This window comes from Daucus carota, chromosome 3 (genome assembly GCF_001625215.2).
Source record: "Daucus carota subsp. sativus chromosome 3, DH1 v3.0, whole genome shotgun sequence".
Classification (NCBI taxonomy): Eukaryota; Viridiplantae; Streptophyta; class Magnoliopsida; order Apiales; family Apiaceae; genus Daucus; species Daucus carota.
The window spans coordinates 49,012,498-49,032,261 of record NC_030383.2 but is presented as its reverse complement, the minus strand read 5'-3'; the positions used below and the strand labels follow the sequence as shown (position 1 = coordinate 49,032,261).

The 19,764-nt window shown below is 34.1% G+C and overlaps 2 protein-coding genes across 2 annotated transcripts; one reads left to right on the top strand and one right to left on the bottom strand.

Annotated features, from left to right (window-relative positions):
• Positions 1 to 515: 515 nt before the first annotated feature.
• On the bottom strand, positions 516 to 4,425 carry LOC135151560 (uncharacterized). The gene is made up of 6 exons (XM_064090091.1): positions 4,420 to 4,425; positions 4,166 to 4,231; positions 1,481 to 4,017; positions 1,322 to 1,406; positions 1,099 to 1,237; positions 516 to 673 (listed from the first exon to the last, which is right to left on the bottom strand). The coding sequence occupies exons 1-6, from the start codon at positions 4,423 to 4,425 to the stop codon at positions 516 to 518; spliced, it is 2,991 nt and encodes a 996-aa protein (XP_063946161.1).
• Positions 4,426 to 12,238: 7,813 nt separating this feature from the next.
• On the top strand, positions 12,239 to 13,097 carry LOC108212611 (major strawberry allergen Fra a 1.07-like). The gene is made up of 2 exons (XM_017384334.2): positions 12,239 to 12,489; positions 12,628 to 13,097. The coding sequence occupies exons 1-2, from the start codon at positions 12,306 to 12,308 to the stop codon at positions 12,924 to 12,926; spliced, it is 483 nt and encodes a 160-aa protein (XP_017239823.1). The 5' UTR covers positions 12,239 to 12,305; the 3' UTR covers positions 12,927 to 13,097.
• Positions 13,098 to 19,764: the final 6,667 nt, after the last annotated feature.

Here is a 19,764-nt window from a genome sequence, read left to right as displayed (position 1 = left end):
AATGAAGGAAAATATGGTCGGTTTTCTGCACTAAGGAGAATGGTCGGAAATGATCTAAATTTGGTCGGTTTTTTGTATTCAGTTTATGAGTTTGGTCGGAAATATGTTGCTTTTAGTCGGATTCTGTGTTCGGTATATGAGATTGGTCGGAAATAGGTAGCAAATGGTCGGTTTTCTGTGTTTAATTTTTTGTTTTTTTTACAAGTCAAAACCGACCGCCAGTATATGCTGTTGGTCGGTTTTTAGCAATACGATAACCATATTTGGTCGGAAAAGTTACGAATTTGGTCGGTTTTCTGTAAAAGAATGACCACAATTGGTCGGAAATGACCCCGAATCGGTCGGTTTTCTGGGTGTAAATGAAAAAAAGCATCAAAATGACCATGATTTGTCGCTTTTCTGCGTATACAATGACCAAATTTCACAAAATAAATCTCATAACATTTCAATTTTGAAGCATAACATTACAATTTCAGTTCCATGAAACTAAAATAGTTAATTACAATATCTAGCCACTAATCAATATCTTCATAACCTTCTTCTTCTTCTTCTTCTTCTTCTTCTTCTTCTTCTCCTCGTCCTCCTATTTCTTCTTCATTTTCTTGATCTTCCTCATCAAACTCTTCATTGTTTTCATTTTCATCATCGTCATCAACTTCATCATTATCATGATCTTCGAATCGAATTCTTGGAATTGGCTCATATTGTGCAAAGTCAACGAACAATGAAAATATTGAAGTGGATGCATTAGATATATTTTCTTGGTAAGGATTTTCGGTAGAAGGGGTAGTTGATTCATCAAGAGGACTTTTTTTTAATTGAAAATAACCGTATAGAAGTTACCACGAGGATTTAATACACTTGGTGCATAATACACTTGAGTCGCTTGACTTGCTAATACAAATACCTCGTTCGACCTTAGTCTTGACTTTATGTCTATACTAACAATTCGATTTTTGTCAACACGTACACCGCTTCCCGCGAAATCAAACCAACAACATTTAAACAAATACACATGATTTCCTCCCCTATAAACAAGTCTAATAATTTCTTCTAATTGACCATAATAATTTTCAAGGGCATTAACATGAGATGTACCTTTGACAAGGACACCGGATTTATCCTTACAACGAAATTTATATCCATTAACCTTGCAAGATTGAAATGTCATAATCATGCGAGATGGTCCATTAAGTAGATCTTTGAACCATGGATATATTGCAACATCATTCTCAATCTAAATATAATAACATACAAATCAATACAATATCAAAACAAAAATCAATACAAGATCAAAAAAATATATATATAAATGTGTTACCTTTTTCTTGAACCAAATTTTGAAGTTAGTCTTAAGAAGTGATTCCAATTCTTCGGGGGTTGCACCCGTATAAGATGCGTATTCTCTACACAAAAGTGTGGATAGTTAAAACAAGATTCAAATGTACATTTTATGAATTTTTTTACAAAATAAACATACCGAATATTCAGTTGAACCTCTGGCATGTTCAAGAGAACATAATATTCCGCAATGAAGTATTCATCATCATCCAAGTATCGAACAACATGTTTTCCCAAACACTCAATTGGATATCTAAAAACCTCCAAAATACTATCATCTTGTTTCTCAACCGCAACTTCGTTCCTTCCCACGGTGTTATTAACCGTGCCAACATTGGACTTAAAGTAATATGAACAAAAGTTGACGGTTTCTTCTTCGACATATTTTTCCGCAATCGAACCTTTCACTCGTTCCTTATTCTTGATCTTATCTTTCATAAACTTTAACAACCGTTCAAAAGGATACATCCATCTATAGTGAACGGGTCCCCCTAGACGACATTCTTCGGCCAAGTGTAAAACCAAGTGTTCCATAATATCAAAAAAGCTTGGGGGGAAAATAGTTTCTAGCACACATAGTGTCTTTACTATAGATTTCTCTAGAAGTTCTAGATCACTACGTACTAGAATTGTCGAACAAATATCGACAAAGTAATTCGATAGTGCCGCAAGGGCATCCAAAATATCACGAGGTAAAAATTCACGAAAAGCAATACTCATCAATTTTTGCATAAAAATATGACAATCATGCGATTTTAACCCGTGAAACTTGAGAATATCCATTTTGACACATCGAGCTAGATTTGAGCAACACCCGTCGGGAAGATTTAATGATGATACCCATTCACATAATTGGCGAAGTTGGGGTCTTGTAAGCGTAAAACGTGCCTTTGGCTTCACCCCATTATTTAACCATAACCCGGACATCACACCAAGTTCCTTACAATCCATCCTAGACTTGTTGTGATCCTTTGACTTGAAACGGTCATCCACAATTGCGTAAAATACATTTTCAAAAACATTTTTTTCGGTATGCATAACATCAATACAATGACGTAACCTAAGTGACGACCAATATTCAAGTTCATAGAAAATTGGCCTACTAGTCCAATTGTGTTCTTTGCCATAACCCAAAGCTCGTTGTTTGGTCAATCTTCCGGGAGGGGGGAATTGCAAATGATTAAATGTTGATATTTCATACTCTCCACTCATCTGACCCCTAAAAACGGCCCGCTCCGTACTTGCGAACTTGGGTCCTTTTTTCCGTAAAGAATCATTTTCATTCAAAAAAATTCGATTAGTCCCATACCAACATGCCTTTCCATAATTTTTAAGTTGGAAGCCTTTTACACTTCCAAGACAAACCGGGCATCCACATTTGCCTTTTGTTGACCATCCTTTGAGTTGTGCTAAAGCCGGAAAGTCACTTATAGTCCACATCAATGCCGCCCTCATGTGGAAATTATTTTTTTGTGATTGATCAAATGTCTCAACTCCACTATGCCACAAAATCTTTAACTCGTCAATAAGCGGACGAAGAAATACTTGAAGATCCTTATTTGTATTATCCAGACCCGGAATAATGAGAGTCAAAAACATGTAGGGTTTTTTCATTGACATCGATGGAGGAAGATTATACACAACAACTACTACCGGCCAAAGACTATATACTTTATTCCCGGAATTATCAAAAGGATTAAAACCATCGGTTGAAAGACCAAGTCGTACATTACGAAATTCCTTAGCAAACGAAGGGTGTTGCAAGTCAAAATTTTTCCAATCATCTCCGTCCGAGGGGTGACTAATTTCCCCCTCTTTTACCTCTCTATTCTTGTACCATGTCATTTCTTTAGCCGTATGCTCCAACATAAATAATCTTTTGAGACGATCTATAAGAGGAAAATGTCTTAAAATCTTATGAGGAATTGTGGTACTCTTTTTTCCACATGCTTCTTTGTAACGACCCTTTCCACAATGATCACAAACTTTTTTGTCTTTATCATCTCCATAAAACAACATGCAATTATTTTCACAAGCATCAATTTTATTGTATGAAAGCTTCAATTCCTTTACTATTTTCTTCACCTCATAGTAAGTAGATGGTAATGTGTGTTTTGGTGGAAGAACATCGCCAATAATCTCAAGTAACAAATTAAAAGATTTCTCACTACAATGGGATTCATTTTTAAAGTGCAACAACCTTGTGGTGAAGGATAGTTTTGTGTAATTGGTGTTTCCCGGATATATTGGTGTTCCACATCTATTGACTTCTTTGTAAAATTCGGAAGCATCCGCATTAGGTGGTTCTTCTACTCTACTAATACAAGCCTTAGGTTCGGCTCCAACATCTCTTAACATCGCTTCCATGTCTACCGGTTTTTCAACTTCTCTTTGAACACGATTATTTTTTCTTCGTAATGACTCCCCATGAGATGTCCAAATTTTATAACCCAAGCAAATTCCATTAGCTATCAAATGATATCTAACATTTTCAATGGTCTCCCATGTCCCATTTTTACAATTAACACATGGACACTTCATCAAATCTTCAACTACACCTTTATTCTCAATTGCAAATTTTATAAATTGCTCAACACCCAATTTATATTCCGGAGTAAGTGTTATTCGATTACTTTCTAATCGACGATTCATCCAACTACGATCATTGGTCGACATCTACATACAACCATACACAAGCAACTCAAAACAATATACACACACATACACACACACATATATATATATACACAATTATATACACAAATATATACACAAATGTATACACAAATATATACACATATATACACATACAAACATTTCATACCTCCAAGTTCAATTTCAACTTCAACTTCACCTTCACCTTCAACTTCACCTCCAATTTCAACTTCACCTTCAATTTCAAAATTACACATTTCAAAATTAGAAAATATATTCAAAAAAGAAGACAAACATTTTAAGGTTAGTTCATACCTTCAAATTTGTTTCTCTTCCACAAATATATAATTATGCTATATAACAATAAGACTTGGTGAGGTGAGGGACTTAAAAAAATTTAAAATTAGCAAGATCATTTCCGACCGCCATTTAAAGATAACGCGGTCGGAAATGTCTCGGCGGCCCCACAGCTCATCCCCTCAGCCAATCACGAGGCGACAACTCGAAAAAACATAGAGGGTGGTCGGAAATGACTTCGATCGGTCGGAAATGACTTGGTCAGAAGCCGAAAATCAAGGCTTCGCTGCGAAGCCTCTGGTTTAAACCCGACCGACACGGGGCGGTCGGTTATGTCTTCTCGTTGACGCAGCGTCCATGTCAGTTGAGAGAAGCGAGAGAACGGGTCCCACGACACACATAACCGACCGATATCAGTCGGTCGGTAACATCGGTCGTAAATGACCCCATCTTTCCGACCGATAGTGTGTTGGTCGGAAAGTCGGTCGGTTATATCCCCTTTATTCCGACCATTGTCGTCGGTCGGTTTTATTGGTCAGTTATGTGCGCTTTTCTTGTAGTGACACTTTCTCTCTCTACTTTCTCTCTCTATCTGTGCGTTGCTTTTTTCTTCACTTTCTCTTAGTATCTCCATCTCATTCATCGTCGATGTGTCTCTCTCTTGTGTTGTTTATCTCCGAGCTCTGTATCCGGTACAAGAAAACAAAATATAGATTCTTCTTTCATCGGATCTCAGATCATCAAATCTGTTAGTGATGTTCCAAGTTTATCAAGTTTTGTTGTTTAATTAATCTTATTGATTTTCACTTTTTAAAATTGCATATCATTATAATTTGTGAAAAGTTATGATTTTACAATCATAATTGGTGTTTTGTTGTTTCGAATGTGATTTATGATTGTGTTGTTGAAGTTAAATACATAGATCTGTACATTTTTAAAAAAAAATAAAAAAAATAAAAAAAAATATATAGATCTGTATGTTTTTATGTTCAGTCATTAATTTGGATTCTATTGTAGAATTGGTTTGGTGATTTTTAAAATTTTTTTATTGTGCTCAATTTATGCTTCTACTGAAGAACCAAATTAGTCATGTTATGTGCAATGTTCTAAATTTGTATTCTACCATGGAAAAAAAATTGTTGAAGTATAGCAGAATGTGCTAAACTTAAAATGAATATAATCCACTTCAAGATCCTAATCACAGCCAGATAGAGTGTTGCGATTATTGTAAGAGATTCATAATGATTTACTTAATTTTATATTGCATATTTTGATCCTATAGTTGAATTAAAGTCGATATGAGTTCTGGTAGTTATATTATTCTGCAGTAGAATTATAATATAGTTAGTTGTATAATTGAACATAGGATTTCTTTATGCTACTGTAGAATTCATATATTGTAGAAAGTAAAACTTTAATTATTTCATATGCAATTTTATTCTATTTATTATTGCAATACTGAAATTTAGTTTCTCCTGTCCAAGAAATTTATACAACATTGCAATAAAAGCAGTGATATGCAAATTGATTCCACTGTTAATAACAATTTACATAGGTGATTTATATTGCAGTGTAACACTGATGTTACTACTATGAAACATGTGATTATTTTCATAGGTTTTTGACATTAATCTGAATACATTAATGCTTGTATGCATTTTAATTGATCAAAATCTTTGCATGGTGAGGATCTTGTTGTAGCTAATCTTGGTGTTTTAAGAGTACATGTGTTCCCGATGAGTCAGTCCTTATTATTTTTCCATTCTCACCATATTATGCCTTGTTTCTAACAGTTGAATTGGATTCTTAAAAGCTCTGATCAAATAATATGGTCCTATTTTGTGTTGTTATAATTTTGATATTTGTGTTGTAGTGGAAGCAGAGAGAATCATATCATTCAATGGCCGTGTGCTTGCTTTGAAAGATGAATCACACATTCAACAAGTATGGTTGCCTCATGAAGACTCTTTAGTCTTGGACATGTCTCGAGCTTTTGGGAACTTCGTCCTAAAAAAACATGGTGTAATATCCATTCCACATATCATGTATCATCATTTAACATCTTCTGGCCAATTTGTGGTGCTTGCAACAAATGGAGTAGGCCTATAGTTCTCAAATTAGTAAAAATTCTATCTCAAATTATCATAGAAAAACCCTTCTAAAGAATTAACAAGTTATAACTATTTTAGTTTTGGGGTGTGCTAAGCAATAAGAAGTGGTATTGCTTATATGTTCAGCAAAGAGCGAAGAGACAACAACCAAGGCAGTGATGATAAACTCAGATTAGAATGAAATGGAGCTGGTGATGATGATCTAAAAGAGGGACTGGATGTGGTTGTATGGTTTTTGTTGAAAGTTATAGAGGGTACCACCCAAGAACTATATGTTAGCGGTGAAGCTGTGATGAAACATGTTACAAAGAAGGCAACAAGATTGCAAATACTTCTGCGGACAATGTACTTTGTGTGATGTACTTTCAGATGTAAAACCATACTTTGATTGTATTAGCATCTGTATAGAATGAGTAAGCTAATATCATACTAATTTAAGTCTTTGTTTGATACATCTAGTCATATGGATAATTGAATTGTTTATATTAGTACACTCTTAGTTTTGGCATTAAAGATCATGTCATTCATGACTATTTAGTTTTGTTTCTTTTAGAAAACTCGTGCTATTTTTTTTCTGTTAATTACAATTAAAAAATCTAACTGGTATAACGCGTTGCATTACAATAGAACCTTAAGTTAAATATTGTTTATAAACACTAATTGGTTGTATATAGGCTTGAAAAGTTAATATTTGTATGTTATAAATGTAGTCTTTGATAAAAGTAAAACATGATATTGTTCTAGTAACCAAAAAAAGTCCACCTGCATCATGCTAAAATAAGAATCTAACTTCCACTTCATGATCCATATTTTTTATGCACCAGTAAAATCAATGACACCTCGTATGAATTTTATAGATTAAACAAAATATACAAACCTGAGAAAAAAGCTCTCCACTCTAACTTAAGTTTCAAGAAACACTCTCCAAGAAACCACCAGCAAAAACTAGGAAATAAAATAACAAGTTAAAGCAAAATTACAAGCATAAAAAATTATGAAACAAATTTTACTAAAAGCTACAATATTCCATCTGCAAGGGAATCTCCCCAAAGGCGCATAAATTAACCATTAAAATCATCTCCACGAATTTAACTTCATCCATTTTACACCTCTGCCAGTAGCATGCAAATGTCGACAATCTCGAAAAACTCAAGGAGAAGCGGCAATAATAAATAGCATAAAGACTTAGGAGAACTAGAACGCAGCCAACATCCCATGCAAAACATGAAAAAATCACAGATTAACATGCATTAGAACAACAACCACCCCGAGTCACATAATTCTTTGACAGACACAAGCAAGAATTTGAGAGCGCCACTCAGACTTCGAAACCTATCTAAAATCTACCCATCAAGTGAAATCATTCCTAGAATTGCAGTAAAACCTGAACATCAGGGCCTTCAACACACAGCCGAAAAAACACACATACAATTGCACATAATAATCCACCAATTGTGCAAATAAGACATTTTTATACACTGTTTAATTGGATTGAAGGAAGCTCAAAGAAATACGTGATCAATTGGATTTAATTGGATTCAAAATTTTAATCAATAAAATGGATATCAAATATCTACTATAGAATTTAAAAAACATGTATTCAGTAGTAGAATATAATAAACAACATTTATAATAACAAATAATTTGCTCTCTAATTTTTACAAAAAATATTCTATTGTAGAACTTAAGCATAAAGCAATCACATTACACATGTAATCTACTCTCTAGTATAAATAATGATTTATTCTAATGTAGAATAAATTTGATAAACTTGAAAAATTAATAATATATTCTACTACATAAGTAAAAATACTTCATCATATAAACAATGAATTTATTCTACTGAATAACAAATTTGATAAACCAATACTATATTCTACTGCAGAAGCAAAAACGCTTCATTTTATAAAAAATAAATTTATTCTACTAGAGAACAAGGAAGACGAAAAACAAGCTTTCATAATAGAATCAAATAATATTATATCTAAATAGAATAATAAATTTATGATACTTTCTAAAATTGCATATATTCAACAATATAATAAATCATGATCCCATAATAGAATCAAGTCACAGTAGAATTAATGAATATACACAAAATTAGATTTATTCTATTGTAGAACACAAAAGACTAATATACAAATATATTCACAAAATCAGATTTCTTCTATTATATAGAACAAAAAATTATACAAAAATATATGCAATCAAATTTATTCTCCTACCTTTTCGTCTTAGCATAATCTTTGATTCCTCCTATAAATCAACCTGAAACAGTGAAAATAAGATATTTATCTAAGAAACATCTTTGATTAAACATGAATCTAAAAACTCTATATTGGAACCCTAATTTTTCATAACCAAAGTTACATCGATTACCTTCTAATAGCTTCATTTTGTTCTTCAAAGCGTCAATTTGTTCTTGCAGCAAGCTCGATTTGTTCTTGGAGAATGAGGTTTTGATCTTCAATTTTGAGAGCTCTCTGAGTTGCGTGTATTCGTGGGTGTATTCTTCTCAACTGAAATGAAATGATCAGCTTATGTTTTTAATTTGTGTTAAAAATTGACGATAATAACCTTTAATCTTGTTCGTTAATTTGTTTTAGGAAAATCAATGGTTCGGATTGTGGTTTACTATATAACTCCATATATATAAAAAACCCTCCCTAGAGTGCCACACTCACTCACACTCACTCACTCACTCTCTCTCTCTCTCTCTCTCTCTCTCTTTATATATATATATATATATATATATATATATATATATATATATAGTCTTACTCAGGTACAAACCACCTTAGCGTACAAACTACAAACTAAAATTAAAAAGTCTCTAAATCAAATCGAAATATAGCACATATGGTATGGAAATTGATCGTTGCGAGATGAACAAAAATACAGTGAAGTCGGATTTCAAAAAAAGTTCACCGATTAACGGGAAAATTCAAATTAAAAACGGAGGGGAATCTGCAGATCATGTGTGACAGGGTGTATATTAACTGGTGTGTGGTTGCCCCTGCGGGGCCATTGGATTAGATTCATCCAAGGGCTTATATTGAGTTTGTAGTTTGTACACTAACTTAGTTTGTATTTGAGCACTTCCCTATATATATATATATATATATATATATATATATATATATATATATATATATATATATATATATATATATATATATATATATATATATATATATATATATTATTTAAGGTATTTATCAATTAACAAACTTAACTAAAATAACATGCGAAGATAAATTAATGGACGAAGTCCAAAACTTTTATAATCATGATACCAAAGAATAATCAACCACGTAATTATATGATATTTACACCAAATTATTATTACCTTGGTATTGATATTATCTGTTTTAATTTAGGAAATATTTCATTCTTTCAAAAGAAAAGAGAATTAATATAATATATGAAATAGTAATTATATTTTAAGATTATACTTTTATTAATTATAATTTTTTTTATTATATGATTATATAATTTCAAGAAATGAGTTAAAAAAACTGAAATATACTTTTATAAATTTGAGATAAATAATAATATAATAATACCGATAATGTAATTTTTCACGCGGCAGGGTTTAGGTCACTCAAGCTGCGTCATATACTTGGTTGCATTAAAATAATTACCAATAATTTGCACCTATCACTAGGGAGCTTAATTGTATAGAAGGAGCGCGCGTACCTAACGTCGTACGTAGGCCTGTAAATAGATCAAATATCCGATCCGATCCGACCTGATCCGTGATTAAATAAATGGATATGGATCCTTATTAAAAAAATCCGATCTGCTAATAATCCGATCCGATAATAATCCGGTCCGATAAAGATAGGATATGGATATAGTCAAATCCGATCTGTTAACGATTCGATCCGATTCATCCTTAACTATATAATATATTTTATATTATATTATATTATAATATAATATATCATTATTAATATATTACATAGAAAATAAAAATTTCCAAAAATACAAGACAAAATCCTAAATCATATTTTCTTATAACCGATCAACCGCTCCTAATTCTTGACATGGCTCTCAATCTTGTCATCCGATTAATCTAATAATCAATTTTTTTTGTGTAGAGTGAGTATAAACACAGGAGCTAACTCTTCCGCTTAAAACCTCCTCAATCACCTAGTTCTGTAATTAAGACATATTAATCGACTTTAATCCTTATTAACAGAGGAGAGCACATCATAATTTGCTTCCTCCAAAAGTATTAAGCAACTTATTTATTATTTTTCTATTTACTTGATAAATTCTGTGTTAAAGTTTTTATCGGAACAACCAACAAAGTATTTATTAAATACAGCTTTATTAGTTTTTTTTACCTATTATGTTAAAATTCATGAATTAATATAACTAGAAAATATCACTTTTTTTTGTATGGAAGTTAAAACATTATTCACGGTGAAAAAATATATTTTATAATTTTTAGCGGATCGGGGCTCCGATCCGATTATCCATGATCCGAATGGACCGGATATGGATTGACTTGTAATTTATCCGACCCCTGATCCGATCCGATCCGAATCCGATAAATTTAAATGGATTAGGATATGGATATAGCTAGATCCGATCCAAATCCGATCCGTTTACAGACCTAGTCGTACGTACGGGTCAATGTCTATTTAATTTGGCGATGTGAAAGGTTCGGAATAGATAGTTCGTCTTGTTTACACTCTCAACGAACAAATCAATTGAAACTCCACATAAATAAATACGGTGGTCCGCCTGGAGGCCATTGTTGTGGTATAAAAAAATCATCTGCATCAACAGTACAACAGTCTTTGGTCTTCATCCATGGGCTTGCGAGCAATTTGGAATATTGCTCTACTTTTATGCAACCGTTTCTTAATGTTTTTATATGACATCTTAATTTCCAGTACATATTTTAAATGAGTTGATGGAATTCTAAAAGTTATTAATTCTTTTTGTTAATTAAAATTTTAATTATATATTGGTGTCTAGAAAATAAATTTTTTAACTATCCCGTCAAAACACTTGAAAATATGACCTCTGGACTCGTTTAAGCATATGTTTCTACACATATTCTCTAATTTTAATATGCTGAGAGCTTGTGGAAATCCAAAATTTTGTCTTCTGCACACTATATCAATATATTTTAAAGAAAATATGGCATCAGGAAGTGTCATTCCTTCTCACTCTTCTATACCCTTGCATCTTAGTCGATTATAAGTTACTCCCTCCGTCCCCTTGAATTGTTTACATTGGAAGGGGACAGGGAGACCAAGACGATGTATGAAAAATGTGTAAAATTAGATGAAAAGTGGGTAAAGTGGTGAGACCTACTAATATTTAATAATAGATTTGAGATAGTGTAGGAAAGTAGTGGAAAAGTAATAGTAGTTTTTATTGTTAAATATGAGATAGTATGGGAAGATAGTGGGTGTAATGATGGGAAAAACTTACTATTTATAGTAACGTAAAGAAATGAGAGAGACATCCTAGATCCTACAATAATAATTGTAAAGAAATGAGAGGGACTTATCCTAAATCCTGGACAGTAGCTTAATTTGATGAATTATGCACCGACAAACACCCAGAATCTAGTAACGTAAAGAAATGAGGGAGACATCCCAGAATAATAACTATAAATAAATGAGAGGACAGAGGGAGTATATCCTAAATCCTGGACAGTAGCTTAATTTGATGAATTATGCACTGACAAAGACCAGAATATATGTCCCTTTTGCATTGGTAACTTGTTATGTCATTACCCAAGTCACACTTCATGACAGATATTTACTTATCCTATAAATACCATCCTTAAACCTTATGACTAAAACCAACTCAGGAAGCTCTTCACCGATCTTGTTTGATCTTTAAGTATTCACCAAAACCTAAGGGTAAACAAGCATGGGCTTCGCAAGCTTCACCGACGAGTACACTTCCCCTATTGCTCCATCAAGGCTCTTCAAGGCCTCCATGGTCGACTCTCACAGCTTGATTCCAAAGCTCTTGCCCCAAGGTATCAAGAGCATCGAACATATTCAAGGTGATGGAGGAGCCGGAAGCATCAAGCAAATCAACTTCATTGATGGTTCGCTCTTTCTTCTAGTGTTTATTCTTTGCCACTTGCTTGTATAAACTCATGATCATACATAAATACACATATTGACTCTAGTTATATAATTCTAATGGTTATACTAACCGGAAATCATCAATATTACTCATGTAGGTCGCGCTTTTAATAGTGTGAAGTACCACATTGACGAGCTGAGTGAAGACAAGTTCACATACAACTATACGCTGTTGGAAGGCGACGCCTTGGTGGAAAATCTTGAAAAAATAACTTACGAGGTCAAGTTTGAGTTGTCTCCTAGTGGCGGTACCATCTCTAAGGTTACAAGCAAGTATTACACTAAAGGAGAATTCATGCTTAAGGAAGAGGACATCAAGGCGGGCAAGGAAAAGGTTCTGTCCATGTACAAAGTTGTTGAAGCCTACCTCATCCAAAACCCTGATGCCTATGTCTAGAGGTTTTGTTTTCTCAATAATTGTTCTATCCTCTCCAATAGGTTCATAAACAGACATATGGTCTGTCTTGTTGTTTTCAGTTTGATTTGTACTTGTTTGTTCCTGGAATAAGGAGAGTCTGGTTCTTATTACTCTTGATCGTATACAGTTGTTAATTGCTGTTAGTGTTCACATCCAGAAAACGAAGAAACTTCTTTTCCATATAATTGCAATCATGAAAAATTCATGTGATGTTTGTTTGGCATAAATGACCCGGTACTCACACACTATACCTGCAAACCATATGCGATTCTGCACCCTCTTGTCTTTATGGACAGGCTTGCCGGCAATTTTCAATGTTTTTATTAGCTAGGAGTAATAGTTTACAATTAATATTTTAAAAATAATAATTTTCAATTTGTGGCAACTAGCTAGGAGTAATAGTTACTCAATATTGGCAAAACGAAGGAGTATTTATTATGTATAACGGAGGATGAAGACGTAACTGAAGTTGAGTAGAGGCTCTGTAATTATTTTTTATGTAGGCAGCTGATAGCTGTCATTATGGAAGGAGTCATAAAATAATTGGACTATATCCGGTGCTAGGCATTATATCTTTGAACTACTGCTGATGATAATTTTTTTCAACCACAATCTATCATGTTTCTGGTTTTGTTGGGACTTCCTGGATGGTCATGTACTGTAAAATGTACTCGAGGTACACACTTGTCTGACTTGGCAATCAAGGGTGCTTATGTTAGACCTATTATCGAGGATTCCAGGGATCCGGCCAAATAGGCAAATACTATGAGCTTGTTGAGGTGGTTTTTGATAACGCCAAATCCCGTTCCGGTGCTTCCTCCGCCGTGTACTGGTGTCTTGCGGTGTAGCTGCTGGACGGGTGTCTGCAAAACAACACCGGAGGGGGGTTTGAGCCCCGCGGCGCCTCCGGCGTGAGAATGAGTACAGGCGTCGGAAGATATATGGACGGGAAATGAGCTATCTATGTGTGGTGGGTGAAGGTAGTGTATGGTTGCTGTGTGTGGTGGTTGCTGGTGGCTGATGGTTTAGAGTGTTTGGATATGTACTGAGTGTAAGTGTGTGTAAAAATGAGTGTAAAAGAGAGAGTAACCCTTAAACTCTTTATCCTTGGACTATTTATAGGCCAAGGATTAGGATTTAAGGGTGTGTACCTGGATCCTGGTCCTACACGTGTAGGGGTCTGATCCCCTACACGTGTCTAGGTGTCAGCGTAGAAGTGGTATTTTGGAATGTTCCCTGGCTTGTCTCTATCGCCAGTAGTTGACCGTTATGTTTGTCGTTATCGTGTTAGTCTGCGCCTTGTGCAGCAAGTGTCGGCTGGTACATGTATGGACCCCGGTCGAAGGGGGTGGGTGGACAGGTATCTGGGTCCGTAACCTTGTCCGGATAGGGCATAAGGCTGGTGCTCACCAAGTGTGGCCGGCAACTCCTTGAAACCGGGATCACCAGATGGGACCCGGGTTCATGTGCTTCGGATCATATCCTATCATTTGCCCCCCCCCCCACTCCCTTATATAGATCTTCTATGTGAGGGAGTAGAGTGTCCTGGTTGGCCCGTGTACGAAATGAGGGTTTGTTGTTGTTCTTCTACTCGGGTGGACCCGGGTAATTTTTCTTTTGCCTCCTTGCACGGGTAGACTCGGGTAAGGGTAGTGGCTTTTGTTCGTGTCCCCCTGTCCTGGTAGATCCGGGTATGGATTAGATTTTTGTGTTTGCCCCCCTGAGTTTTCATTTGTTCCCTTGCCTGGGTAGGTCCGGGCAAGGATAGTGGCTTTTTGTTTTGGTCTTCGTACCCGGGTAGGTCCGGGCGTCCGCAGTTATGGGTGGAAGCCCTTTGTGTCGTCCTTCTGTCAAAGTAGATCCGGGTAGGAAGAGAAAGGCCTGGGGTCCCATTATCGGCCGGATCCCATTCCTTGGTTGTGAAGCGTTTCGTGGGGGGGAATTCGAAGCGTTTTTGTCATAACTCCCTGCTTTGAAAATCGAACTGTCGCTGCTTTTGAGGGGATTAATAATTACAGCTGTAATTATTATTTTTCCGCGAATGGGAGTCTGCCACGTGGCCTCTAGCCTGGGGTCTATATATAAGAAGGACGTTACCTTCTTGTTTTCTACTTTTACTCCCATCTCCTCCGTTTTCTCTCATTTTTGTTCAAAAGAGAACTGCTACCAGTGTTTGTTCGCGTGCTGCTTTTCATCGGAGGTTCGCCGTTGCCGTCGTTGTTTCGTCGGAGTTTCGCCGTTTATTCCCGTAAGTCCCTCCATTTTTGCTTCGTCTCTTTCTTTTTCGTTTATCACATGACATGTTATCTTTGGAGGTGCTTGCTTATGGTTGCTATTGTGCTTTGTGTTTATGCTGCTATTCTTGTTATTTGGAGTTTGATTTTGGTTATGTTGCTCGTATTTTGGGTTTCGTCAGTAGTTTGGGTTTGGAGTTCGAAATTCTGGGTTTTGGTTTCGAAGATTTGGTTTTTGGTTGCGTTTTTGTTTGAATGTTCTTGGATGTATATGTATACATATGTGTATATTGGCTGGGGGTTTGAGTTTTGATTCTTGATTTTGTTTTGAAATTTCTGTGAAAATGTTTGTGGCTTTTGGGATTCTTCGGTGATCTGAACTGAACCCGGGTAGAATGTTTCTATCCGGGTTGGGTAGCTTTAGGATGTGGTTTGTGTTTAGGTGTTTGTAAGCGGTGTATGTGGTTGCGAAGGGGAGGGTTTCCGACCTGGGTATATATGTTAGGTCCGGGTAGGGGTTTTGAGATGCTTTGTTTCGTACTTAGGAGAATTTGTTGTGCTGCAACTGTATATAGGGCCCGGGTTCCCTTTTTGTTTATAGCACTCTTCTCCCCGGATATCCGAAAAAGGAGAGAACCCGGATAGCTTTGTATGATGTTTTCTTGGTAGACTCGGGTGGCCCTCCAATACCTAGTATTTTTTCCTTTCTCTATGTAGGTTTGGAGAATAGGACCGGGTATGTTGCTTTAGCTCGGGGGGGAATCCGGGTAGTTGAATTTGTACTTGGTTGCTTCCCTTCCCTTGATGCTTTTTCACGTAGAATTAGGATGGGATCCGGACCTAAATAAAGTTTGTAACAATCTTGTGTGAATTATTTTCGTAAAATTGATCCGGATTGTTTCTTATTTAGGTCCATGATCCGGATCCCTAGGAGGCAAAAAAGAGACATCGTCGCGTATTCAGCCGTTCCAGGACAGTTTTCTAGTGATAGGGAGTGTGACGAAGTCCAGACCCTAGCTAGCCGTGCCCGGGTTAAGATGGCTGAAAGGGAAGTCTCCTCTTCAGGAGTGGTATCTAAGAAACATCTTTGATTAAACATGAATCTAAAAACTCTATATTGGAACCCTAATTTTTCATAACCAAAGTTACATCGATTACCTTCTAATAGCTTCATTTTGTTCTTCAAAGCGTCAATTTGTTCTTGCAGCAAGCTCGATTTGTTCTTGGAGAATGAGGTTTTGATCTTCAATTTTGAGAGCTCTCTGAGTTGCGTGTATTCGTGGGTGTATTCTTCTCAACTGAAATGAAATGATCAGCTTATGTTTTTAATTTGTGTTAAAAATTGACGATAATAACCTTTAATCTTGTTCGTTAATTTGTTTTAGGAAAATCAATGGTTCGGATTGTGGTTTACTATATAACTCCGTATAAAAAACCCTCCCTAGAGTGCCACACTCACTCACACTCACTCTCTCTCTCTCTCTCGCGCTCTCTCTCTCTTTCTCTCTCTCTCTCTCTCTCTATATATATATATATATATATATATATATATTATTTAAGGTATTTATCAATTAACAAACTTAACTAAAATAACATGCGAAGATAAATTAATGGACGAAGTCCAAAACTTTTATAATCATGATACCAAAGAATAATCAACCACGTAATTATATGATATTTACACCAAATTATTATTACCTTGGTATTGATATTATCTGTTTTAATTTAGGAAATATTTCATTCTTTCAAAAGAAAAGAGAATTAATATAATATATGAAATAGTAATTATATTTTAAGATTATACTTTTATTAATTATAATTTTTTTTATTATATGATTATATAATTTCAAGAAATGAGTTAAAAAAACTGAAATATACTTTTATAAATTTGAGATAAATAATATAATAATACCGATAATGTAATTTTTCACGCGGCAGGGTTTAGGTCACTCAAGCTGCGTCATATACTTGGTTGCATTAAAATAATTACCAATAATTTGCACCTATCACTAGGGAGCTTAATTGTATAGAAGTAGCGCGCGTACCTAACGTCGTACGTACGGGTCAATGTCTATTTAATTTGGCGATGTGAAAGCTTCGGAATAGATAGTTCGTCTTGTTTACACTCTCAACGAACAAATCAATTGAAACTCCACATAAATAAATACGGTGGTCCGCCTGGAGGCCATTGTTGTGGTATAAAAAAAATCAATAAGTTGATAGCCCATTCTTTAATAATTAACGAATATATGCAATTTGTTTAGTTGAACTTCTGCACATATTTAAATGTAATTAAATGTTTTTATTTTAAATTTATAAATTAACTTCTTAATTAGACTAGAATCTAAGAATTAAAGTTGAAACTCTTAAGTAATATCATTAATTAATTTTAGTTTTTAAATGTGAGTGCATCTAATGATTGTACTCCCTCTAAATTTGGAACACTGCCCAAACATTACTCCCTCTGTCTGTTAGGAATAATATATGAGATCAGTTTTTTAATACAAAGCACATATAAAATTATAAAATCCGGAAAATCTATGTCCCAACTTCTATTATTAATCAAAACCATTATCATAATACAATCCAATAAATTAGGATACTCAAGCCTAACAATACTCAGGCATTCCTATCAACCAATATGCCTATATGACTATGTTATATAGCCATCTCAAAATTAGACAAATCAGACCTAATTCTAATATACCGCCCGCAAGGGTTGGTTCAGCTGCTTAAGGAGGGAACTTGTATCTTCTTCGTGACAGGTTTGACTCCCGAAGGGAGGAGAATTTGTGATTATGTCTCATAGACAGATATTTTAAAACCCAATCATAATCCTAATCCAATTCTAATTTCTAACTCAAATCAAAATCCCACATCCCAAATCAACTAATTTTCCCAATGAAATTAGATTTCGATTTAGTTCTGGAAAATACTTTACTTGAGCTAATTTTCGAACACGATCATTATGAAGTTTCATTGTCAACACCGTTAACCTTTATCATTTTACCATTTGGTAAAGCTATCATCTTTCTCTCACAATCCTTGTAGGACGAGAACCACTCGCTCCTAGCATATATGTGATGAGAACATCCGAGTCAGTATCCATTCTTTTTTTGGTTTCTTGTCTTCTTGAACCAAAAGAGCATCATCAACCATCTCAACAAGAGAGGTAATAAATTTGTTAGAACTTGAAATAAATCTACCCAATGCGTACTAGTTTGTGGTATAGTTTTAAAAAAATATTACACTGATTAAAAAATTATATTCTTTTATAACACACATCCTCAATATAAAATTAGATGTATGATAATATCAAAAATTTGTAAAAATGACATACTCTTTAAAAAAACTATACGTGTTCTACTAATTAATTACAAATCCTTACGATTTGACTGGCCTGCTCTTTAATAATTACCAAGTATTTGCCAATACATACATAGATATCCCTTTCGATTTGTGTTGAAACTTTGTTAAATTATAAAAGTAGGTATGATATCACATTGCTTGTACTTAATAAACTTTGTATTACTCCTTCCGTCCCATAATATATGTCAATTTTTTTCACCTAATTTTAGGTGCAAATAAAACATATGTCTATATATTATTTTTCAAATTTTTTTTTCTGAATAAATATATGGATGTTATACTTTTATTCAGAAAAAGAAAATTTGAAAAATAATGTATAGAAGTATGTTTTATTTGCACATCAAATTACGTGCAAAACGTCAAAGTGACATGTATTTTGGGACAGAGGGAGTATTACCTTAACAATATCTAGATCAGGTTGCAGTATCTCTTATAAGAGATCTCCCAATTTAAACATAGTTTTACTTTCTTTAAAATGATTGATAATTGATTACAAAATTAATGATAATTTGTATATAATAATTACAAAATTATTGAATATATGATTTTTGGAGCGGAAAATAAATAAAAAATAATATATTTTTATTTCCGTCGCAAGTAATCTGTTGTAAGTTAAGTAATTTAGATAAATATACATGCATTTCAAAGCAGAAAATAAAAGAAAAATAATGTGTTACTGATTTCCGTCGTCAGTTTAGTAATTTAGATAAGTATATGCATTTCAAAGCAGAAAATAAATGTAAAATTATATTTTTTTAAAATTCCATTGTAAGTAGTCCGTCGAAAGTTAATTCTTTAAATAAATATATTTATTTCAGAGCGGAAAATAAATTGGGAACATATGTTTTTGAATTCCGTCATAAGCAGTCCATCGTAAGTTAAGTAATTTAGATAAATATATGCATTCCAGAGAGGTAAATAAATATAAAATAATATGTTTTTGATTTCCGGCGTAACTATTTCGTCAGAAGTTAAGTAATATATATATATATATATATATATATATATATACATATAGGGGGAGGTTCAAAAGAGACCCAGCCTTAGGGAGAGAACTAAGAGACCATGCATCTGACCGTTGATTTTGTTTTTAATTTTGGGGTTTGGATTGTATACGTATAAAAATTATAAGGATAGTATTTGTCTAACTTAAAATACCATTCATATACACATTTAATATGCATTCAATTAGTATTTATTACCATTATTAAAAG

What these genes read in the sequence shown, in the direction of transcription:
- LOC108212611 (XM_017384334.2), top strand. Translation starts at nt 12,306, where the DNA reads ATGGGCTTCGCAAGCTTCACCGACGAGTACACTTCCCCTATTGCTCCA. An exon ending in GCAAATCAACTTCATTGATG is followed by an intron (nt 12,490 to 12,627) that starts GTTCGCTCTTTC and finishes TTACTCATGTAG; the next exon opens with GTCGCGCTTTTAATAGTGTG.
- LOC135151560 (XM_064090091.1), bottom strand. An exon ending in GAGGTTCAACTGAATATTCG is followed by an intron (nt 1,407 to 1,480) that starts GTATGTTTATTT and finishes ACTTTTGTGTAG; the next exon opens with AGAATACGCATCTTATACGG. An exon ending in ATCCGGTGTCCTTGTCAAAG is followed by an intron (nt 674 to 1,098) that starts GTACATCTCATG and finishes TTCGATTCGAAG; the next exon opens with ATCATGATAATGATGAAGTT.